At 48.0% G+C, this 10044-nt stretch overlaps 1 protein-coding gene across 1 annotated transcript; it reads right to left on the minus strand.

Moving 5' to 3' along the window:
- Positions 1-674: 674 nt before the first annotated feature.
- LOC141026986 (uncharacterized) lies at positions 675-1340 on the minus strand. Its single transcript, XM_073503893.1, has one exon. It carries the CDS (start codon positions 1338-1340, stop codon positions 675-677), a length of 666 nt encoding a protein of 221 aa, XP_073359994.1.
- Between the last annotated feature and the right edge of the window lie 8704 nt (positions 1341-10044).

Here is a 10044-nt window from a genome sequence, read left to right on the forward strand (position 1 = left end):
TTCATAGACCCGATACATCGGAAGCTGGCCGTAAGGCACGCTCCTGCCTCTGCGTTTTCGATGACGTCACGTTTAGTGCCAGTGGGGTGGACGTAATGCTCGGTTTGCTGATGTTTTTGTTGTCAGCAACTTTCTTAACATGTTACGCACGACAGAGGTACGGTTTTACCCGACGTAGAGGCACACACGTAACAAACTGGAGGCACGGACGTGATTCTAAGGGAGGTACGGACGCGAAAGGATCGTGATGCAAGGACGTGAAGGTGTGCCTCTGCTTTAAAGAAGCTCACTGACACGTTTTCATTGCGGGGGGCATGGGCTATGAGCTCCATGTGTTTTCGAAGGCATTAGGCCTCATTAATGAACTTATCAGAGAGAAGGTGAACCTTTTGGTTGACGTCTAGAATGTTGCATAAAACGACGTGAAGCCAAGTTACGCACGGTCCCCTTGGTATCAGAGGCACATAGGCACATAAGTGCCTATGTGGTGCACTGGAAATAAACTTGTGCAAAAGACATGTAAACTGCAAGCAAACTACAAGGTTAACTGCGACACAAGCAAACCTAAATTTATAACAAGCAAACGACAGTCTTGAGAGAAAGCAAATCTAATGAGAAATCTAGAAAGGCATGAGCAATGTTCTAGATACTTTTGTTGGCCGGGACCACCTGCTTCAGTAGTCGTAGTCGCCATAGGACCTAGCGCGCTTCCTGGTCTGCTCCTTGTCAAGTTTTGCCCGACACAGCTCTTCCTGGATGATGGTGAGGCGGCTCCATATCTCGTACGCAGAGTAAGCGTCCTTTGCCGCGTACTCGATGTGCCTCATGGACAGGGGCATGCACGCCCAGCGGCTGCGTTCTGCGTTGGTGAGCTCTACGTCGTGGACAAGGATGCCTGAGATGTCCCCAAGGGAGTCCAGAGGCTTGGTAGCTGTAGGCACCCTCCATTCTTTCTGGATGTCGATGAAGTGGGCGATCTCCAGTCCGACGCGGCCGAGCATCTCTATGTCGCCGTCGATGGAGAAGCCAACAAACGTGTACCTGGGGTCGGCGATGAAGTTGTCGAACTTGGTGCAGTTCTTCTCGGCCGCGCTCAGTTGGAAGAGCAGCACCGGATGATCCTTGCCGACGGAGAGCCGGACGAGGGCGGGTTTTTGATCTTCGCCATGGCCGTTGGTGTACTTCACATCAACTCCGACGATCTTGTGGCGCTCGAACTGGAGGTGTCGCTCGTACTGCTCAATGGTGGTCGCCGCCTTGTGCAAGTCGTTGGTGTGGATCACGTGCAACTTGGTGTTGCCGTGGGTCTGCACCTCCATGAATTCCCTAGTGAATCCCATGGCCTGGAGCAGTTGGTCCTCCTTTAACCTGGTATTTCGTGGGGAACAATGAGTGGGAGCGCAATGGCGATTTCTCTTTTATTGTGTGTGAGAAGGCCGCGGCGGAAGTCTAAATTTAAGGGCGGGGAAGCGGCAAAGGAGTGCACGATCTCACTGTCGATGCGGTTGTGCACACCATGGGTTCTGGATCGTGGTTTTTCTTTATTAAAAATAAAAATAAAATCAGCAGTTATGTTTTTAACAACCGCTGTATCTCCAGCAAGTCGTGGAGATGATCATTGTCTTGCGTAGTTTGCTGTCAAATGTTAACTTTTACAATTTATCTCGTGAAGCATGCAGGGGCAGTATGTAGAGGCACAAGTCTCTGACCAAGAGAAGCATGCTTGAAGTGGCTGGTTTAACTCTTAGACACACGGGCGTGGTACATTCAATGGGAGTGGCAATTATTTTCAGTGATACATTCGCTGGGAGGAGCAGTGCTGTGTTTTTTCAGAGGCACTGTTGTGTGTCCGTGTTGCAACTGACGCTAGGAGATGGACAGAAAGAACGAGAAGCAACGAGAGGCGTGGACATGCAGCTGCAAGAAGCACTCATACAATGAGAGGCGCAACAAGAGGCACATATACGATGCTACGTGAGGCACGGAGATGAAGCTACGTGATTGCACGGACGTCAATTCGTGCTATGGTGCTACGTGAGGCACGGGCACGAACAAATAGCCGTGCACTCAAATACATGCGCAAAAAGCCACAGATGTGTTTTTGAGAAGCACCGGCCTCCATGGTTTTACCGCAAGGTGGGATTCGACATTTATCCAGGCATTCCGGGTTTTACAAGTGTAGGAAGAATCGTTTTTCACTTATATGTTCTATGGCAGAGGCACGGCTATTACTTGTGTGACGAAGGAATGTACGTCGAATGTACGTGACGTGAGGATTGACAATAGGCGTCCGTTACTGTTTTTCCGGAATGTTTTTCAATTAACTGCGAGAGGCATGAATGTGCCGATGGAACAGGCACGGTCATGTCTGAAATAGTTGCAAGGTCGTACCTAAGGTGTCCTATACGCTTTACAGTTACAAGCACATTCGTCGTTCTTGTCAAGGCACGGAGGTGAATAATGGAGCCTATGCCTCTGCGATAGTCACGTCCCATATTAAGAAGGAAGCAAATCTTCATAGACCCGATACGTCGGAAGCTGGCCGTAAGGCACGCTCCTGCCTCTGCGTTTTCAGTGACGTCACGTTTAGTGCCAGCGGGGTGGACGTAATGCTCGGTTTTCTGATGTTTTTTTTGACAGCAACTTTCTTAACATGTTACGCACGACAGAGGTACAGTTTTACCCGACGAACTGGAGGCACAGACGTGATTCTAAGGGAGGTAGGGACGCGAAGGATCGTGATGCTAGCACGTGAAGGTGTGCCTATGTTTTCAAGAAGCTTTCATTGACACGTTTTCGTTGCGGGAGCCATGGCCTATGAGTTCCATGTGTCCTCGAAGGCATTCGGCCTCATTAACGGACGTGAAGCCAATTTACGCACGGTCCCCATAGGAGTGGAGGCACAGAAGTGCCTCCGTGGGTGTTTTAAGTAGTTGGTGTTATTGACGGACAACCGTGCCTCTGTAGTGTTCTTCTCTGAGGGTCACGGACGTAAGCAATGTTTTCCAAGGAGAATAAACACCTAACTACCTCTTTATTCAAAATGTTTTTCTAAAGTGTTCCATACGAACGATTTTTAATATTGTGTGTGCAATGGTTTGTTAGAACATTGTGCACTGCTTTTAGGAGCAATCTGTAATTGTTGTCCCTGCATTTCGACGCTGCATCCACAAAGGTACTAGTGCATTGCATGCTCGTCATTTTTGTGGATTGCTATGTGTACCTGCTCTGTGCGTTACGCTAATCGTATAGTATATGTACTGTGTTTATATTTTTCAGTTCACGCCAATATATTCTAATAATAGAAAACTCCAACATTGCACTGGAAATAAACTTGTTCAGAAGATATGTAAACTGGAAGCAAACTACAAGGTTAACTGCGACACAAGCAAATCTAAATTTAGAACAAGCAAACGGCAGTCTTGAGAGAAAGCAAATCTAACGAGAAATCTAGAATGGCATGAGAAATCTTCTAGATACTTTTCTTGGCCGGGACCACCTGCTTTAGTAGTCGTAGTCGCCCCAAAACCTTGCGCACTTCCTGGACTGCTCCTTCTTGAGTTTTGCCTGGCGGAGCCCTTCCTAGATGGTGGTGAGGCGGCTCCATATCTCATACGCAGCGTAAGCATCTTTTGCCGCGTACTCGATGTGCCTCATGGACAGGGGCATGCATGCCCAGCGCTTGTGTTCTGCGTTGGTGAGCTTCTTCTTCATGTTGTTGTAGTAGTCGTGGACAAGGATGCCTGAGACATCCCCAAGGGAGTCCAGAGGTTTGGTAGTTGTAGGCACCCTCCATTCCTTCTGGATGTCGATGAAGTGGGCGATCTCCAGTCCGACGCGGCCGAGCATCTCTATGTCGCTGTCGATGGAGAAGCCAGCAAACGTGTATCTGGGGTCGGCGAGGAAGTTGTCGAACCTGGTGCAGTTCTTGTCGGCGGCACTCAGTTGGAAGAGCAGCACCGGATGATCCTTGCCGACGGAGAGCTGGACGAGGGCTGGTTTCTGATCTTCGCCAACGTCATTGGTGTACTCCACATCAACTCCGACGATCTTGTGGCGCTCGAATTCGAGGTGTCGCTCATACTGCTCGATGGTGGTCGTCGCCTTGTGCAAGTCGTTGGTGTGGATCATGTGCAACTTGGTGTTGCCGTGGGCCTGCACCTCCATGAATTCCCTGGTGAATCCCATGGCCTGGAGCAGTTCGTCCTCCTGCAACCTGGTATTTCGTGGGGAATAATGAGTGGGAGCGCAATGGCGATTTCTGTTGTTTGTGTGTGAGAAGGCCGCGACGGAAGTCTAAATTTAAGGGCGGGGAAGCGGCAAAGGAGTGCACGATCTCACTGTCGATGCGGTTGTGCACATCATGGGTTCTGGATCGTGGTTTCGTCTCCTTGTCGGTGCGGTTGTGCACATCCTGGGTTTTTGATCGTGGGTTTTCTTAAAAAGAAAATAAAACAAATTCAGCAGTTATGTTTTTAACTGCCGTTACATCTCCAGCAACTCGGGGAGAAGATCGTTGTCTTTCGTTGTTTGCTGTCAAATGTCAATTTTTACAATTTATCTCGTGAAGCAACGAGAGGCGTGGACATGCAGCTGCGAGAAGAACTTATACAACGAGAGGGGCAACGAGAGTCACCGATACAATGCTACATGAGGCACGGACATGAAGCTACTTGATTGCATGGACATCAATTCATGCTGTCGTGCTACGTGAGGCACGGGCACAAACATATAGCCATGCACTCAGCTACATGCGCAAAAAGCCACAGATGTGTTTCTGAGAAGCACCGGTCTCCATGGTTTTATCGCAAGATGGGATTCGACATTTATCCAGGGCATTCCGGGTTTTACAAGTGTAGGATGAATTGTTTTACACTTATATGTTCTGTGGCAGAGGCACGGCTATTACTTCTGTGATGAAGGAATGAACGTCGAATGTACGTGATGTGAGGATTGACACTAGGCGTCTGATACGTCTCCGTCGTATCTATAATTTTTGATTGTTCCATGCAAATATTCTACAACTTTCATATACTTTTGGCAACTTTTTATACTATTTTTGGGACTAACATATTGATCCAGTGCCCAGTGCCAGTTCCTGTTTGTTGCATGATTTATGTTTCGCAGAAACCCCATATCAAACGGAATCCAAACGGGATAAAAACGGACGGAGAATATTTTTGGAATATTTGGAGAATATTGGAAGAAGAATCAACGCGAGACGGTGCCCGAGGTGGCCACGAGGTAGGGGGCGCGCCTGCCCCCTGGGCGCGCCCCTGGCCCTCATGGGCCCCTCGTAAGGCGGTTGCTGCTATTCTTTTGCCACAAGAAAACTAATTTTCGGAGAAAAATCTGGGCGAAGGTTTCAATCCAATCGGAGTTACGGATCTCCATATATATACGAAACGGTGAAAGGGCAGAATACAAAAACGTAGAAACAGAGAGAGACAGAGAGACAGATCCAATCTCGGAGGGGCTCTCACCCCTCCCATGCCATGGAGGCCAAGGAACAGAGGGGAAACCCTTCTCCCATCTAGGGAGGAGGTCAAGGAAGAAGAAGAAGAAGGGGCCCCTCTCCCCTTCTCTTCCGGTGGCGCCGGAACGCTGCCGTGGCCACCATCATCATCACCGCGATCTTCACCAAAACCTCCGCCATCTTCACCAACATCTCCATCACCTTCCCCCCTCTATCTACAGCGGTCCACTCTCCCGCAACCCGCTGTACCCTCTACTTGAACATGGTGCTTTATGCTTCATATTATTATCCAATGATGTGTTGCCATCCTATGATGTCTGGGTAGATTTTCGTTGTCCTATCGGTGGTTGATGAATTGCTATGATTGATTTAATTTGCTCGTGGTTATGTTGCTGTCCTTTGGTGCCCATCATATGAGCGCGCGCGTGGATCACTGTTGGAAATATGCCCTAGAGGCAATAATAAATGGTTATTATTATATTTCTTTGTTCATGGTAATTGTCTATTATTCATGCTATAATTGTATTGTCCGGAAATCGTAATACATGTGTGAATACATAGACCACAACGTGTCCCTAGTAAGCCTCTAGTTGACTAGCTCGTTGATCAACAGATAGTCATGGTTTCCTGACTATGGACATTGGATGTCATTGATAACGGGATCACATCATTAGGAGAATGATGTGATGGACAGGACCCAATCCTAAGCATAGCATAAAAGATCGTGTAGTTTCGTTTGCTAGAGCTTTTCCAATGTCAAGTATCTTTTCCTTAGACCATGAGATCGTGCAACTCCCGGATACCGTAGGAGTGCTTTGGGTGTGCCAAACGTCACAACGTAACTGGGTGACTATAAAGGTGCACTACGGGTATCTCCGAAAGTGTCTGTTGGGTTGGCACGGATCGAGACTGGTATTTGTCACTCCGTGTGACGGAGAGGTATCTCTGGGCCCACTCGGTAATGCATCATCATAATGAGCTCTATGTTACTAAGGCGTTAGTTACGGGATCATGCATTGCGGTACGAGTAAAGAGACTTGCCGGTAATGAGATTGAACAAGGTATTGGGATACCGACGATCGAATCTCGGGCAAGTAACATACCGATTGACAAAGGGAATTGCATACGGGATTGATTGAATCCTCGACACCGTGGTTCATCCGATGAGATCATCATGGAACATGTGGGAGCCAACATGGGTATCCAGATCCCGCTGTTGGTTATTGATCGGAGAGGCGTCTCGGTCATGTCTGCATGTCTCCCGAACCCGTAGGGTCTACACACTTAAGGTTCGGTGACGCTAGGGTTGTAGAGATATGTGTATGCGGAAACCCGAAAGTTGTTCGGAGTCCCAGATGAGATCCCGGACGTCACGAGAGGTTCCGGAATGGTCCGGAGGTGAAGAATTATATATAGGAAGTCAAGTTTCGGCCACCGGGAAAGTTTCGGGGGTTACCGGTATTGTACCGGGACCACCGGAAGGGTCCCGGGGGTCCACCGGGTGGGGCCACCTATCCCGGAGGGCCCCGTGGGCTGAAGTGGGAAGGGAGCCAGCCCCTAGTGGGCTGGGCGCCCCCCATGGGCCTTTCCCCCTGCGCCTAGGGTTGCAAACCCTAGGGTAGGGGGTTTCCCACTTGCCTTGGGGGGCAAGGAACCCCCCTGGCCGCCGCCCCTTGCCCTAGATGGGCTTTGGCCGCCGCCCCCCTCCCAGGGGGCCTATATAAAGGGGGGGGGAGGGAGGGCAGCACGCTACAGCCTTGGGCGCCTCCCTCCTCCCCTGCAACACCTCTCTCTCTCTCTCGCAGAAGCTCGGCGAAGCCCTGCCGGAGACCCGCTACATCCACCACCACGCCGTCGTGCTGTTGGATCTCCATCAACCTCTCCTTCCCCCTTGCTGGATCAAGAAGGAGGAGACGTTGCTGCATCGTACGTGTGTTGAACGCGGAGGTGCCGTCCGTTCGGCACTCGATCATCGGTGATTTGGATCACGGCGAGTACGACTCCGTCATCCACGTTCATTGGAACGCTTCCGCTCGCGATCTACAAGGGTATGTAGATGCACTCCCTTCCCCTCGTTGCTAGTACACTCCATAGATGCATCTTGGTGAGCGTAGGAAAATTTTAAATTATGCTACGATTCCCAACAGTGGCATCATGAGCCAGGCCTATGCGTAGTTACTATGCACGAGTAGAACACAAAGCAGTTGTGGGCGTTGAGTTTGCCAATTCTTCTTGCCGCTACTAGTCTTTTCTTGTTTCGGCGGCATTATAGGATGAAGCGGCCCGGACCGACCTTACACGTACGCTTACGTGAGACAGGTTCCACCGATTGACATGCACTAGTTGCATAAGGTGGCTAGCGGGTGTCTGTCTCTCCTACTTTAGTCGGAACGGATTCGATGAAAAGGGTCCTTATGAAGGGTAAATAGAAATTGGCAAATCACGTTGTGGTCATACGTAGGTAAGAAAACGTTCTTGCTAGAAACCTACAAACCACGTAAAAACTTGCAACAACAATTAGAGGACGTCTAACTTGTTTTTGCAGCAAGTGCTATGTGATGTGATATGGCCAGAAGATGTGATGAATGATATATGTGATGTATGAGATTGATCATATTCTTGTAATAGGAATCACGACTTGCATGTCGATGAGTATGACAACCGGCAGGAGCCATAGGAGTTGTCTTTATTATTTTGTATGACCCGCGTGTCATTGAATAACGCCATGTAATTTACTTTACTTTGTTGCTAAACGCGTTAGCCATAGAAGTAGAAGTAATCGTTGGCGTGACGACTTCATGAAGACACAATGATGGAGATCATGGTGTCACTACAGGAAACAGCTATTTTGCCGTCTGCCACGGCGGACGGCAAAGGCTCTAACGGCGGACGGCAAAGGCCTTTACTGTCAGCCGCGGACGGCAAAAGGCTCCGGCAAAGTAGGCTACGGTAAACAGCTGCTTTGCCGTCCGGTTCCTGGCGGCGGACGGCAAAGGCTCTTTGCCGTCTGCCGCGGACGGCAAAGAGAGCGGACGGCAATAATTGCGCTGTCAGTCCGTTAAGTGGCTAACGGCAGGCCTTTGCCGTCCGCCGCTGACGGCAAAATTTCTATGGTCTTTGTCGTCCGCCGTATGATGTCATCTACACGTCACTAGATGGCAGGTTCTTTGCCGTCTGCCGCTGATGGCAAAGTGCAGGTTCTTTGCCGTCTTCCACTGATGGCAAAGTCTTTGCCGTCTGCCACTGTAGGCAAACTGACCAAATGGGTCAGCTCCCAGGAAGCACAGTTGGCTGCCACGTGGCTTCTTTGCCGTCCGCGGCAGACGGCAAAGAGCCCGTTGCCGTCGGTGGCAGACGGCAAAGAGCCTGCATATTGGCTCTTTTTTCTGTTTTTTATTAAATCCAACAATTTTCATCACAAATATATATGACATATATAGATATATTTCACAGCAAACATATAAGATATATATGATATATATGACAACAATTTTCACAGCAAAGTGCAAACATATAAGATATCCATCCAACATGCAGAGTTCCATCATACATAGTTCCATCACATATGTTCCATCCAACTAGCAAGTTCCATCATACATAGCATAGTTCATCCAACTACCAAGATACATGCATAGTTCAACGATACAAAAGAAACAGAGAAAGGGATAAGGAGCACTCCATCCATGCAAGCTTTCGTCAAGTGAATGAAATCTGCAAAATGAAAAATAAGAAAGTTAGAAATAGGTGACTAGAACAAGAAGAAGACTAGAACAAGAAGAGTATGGCATTTATGGGCTAACTTACGTGAAATGGATCATATATGAGCTAACTAAGTTGAAATGGGTCGTTTATGCGCTAACTAAGGTCAAATGGATCGTTTTTGAGGTAACTAAGGTGAAATGGATCATTTTTAGCTCACTTAGGTCAAATGGATCATTTATGAGCTAACTTAGTTGAAATGGATCGTTTTTGAGCTAACTTTGTTGAAATGGATCATTTTTGAGCTAATTTAGTTGAAATGGATCTTTTTGAGCTAACTTTGTTGAAATGGATCATTTATGAGCTAATTTAGTTGAAATGGATCTTTTTGAGCTAACTTAGGTGAAATGGATCATTTAAGAGCTAATTTAGGTGAAATGGATCGTTTTTTAGCTCACTTAGGTCAAATGGATCATTTATGAGCTAAATTAGTTGAAATGGATCGTTTATGAGATAACCTAGGTAAGATGGGTCATTTTGGAGTTAACCTAGGTGAAATGGGCCATTTTAAAGCTAACGTAGGTAAAATGGATCATTTAGGAGCTAATCTAGGTAAAATGGGTCATTTTTGAGCTAACTTGGATGAACTGCATCATTTATAAGCTAACCTAGGTAAAATGGGTCATTTTGGAGGAAAAGAAGCTAACTCTAGGTCATTATGGTAAGCATTTTGGAGGAAATAAAGCTAAGTCTAGGTCTTTATGCATTTGTTAAGCAAAACACTAGAGAAACTTACCGTGATCAGGGAGGTGTAGGAGCGGGGTGGCTAGTGCCGCTACCTGGAGAAGGATCGTGCGATGCGTTTCTGG

Source organism: Aegilops tauschii, chromosome 7, assembly GCF_002575655.3.
Source record: "Aegilops tauschii subsp. strangulata cultivar AL8/78 chromosome 7, Aet v6.0, whole genome shotgun sequence".
NCBI classification, from domain to species: Eukaryota; Viridiplantae; Streptophyta; class Magnoliopsida; order Poales; family Poaceae; genus Aegilops; species Aegilops tauschii.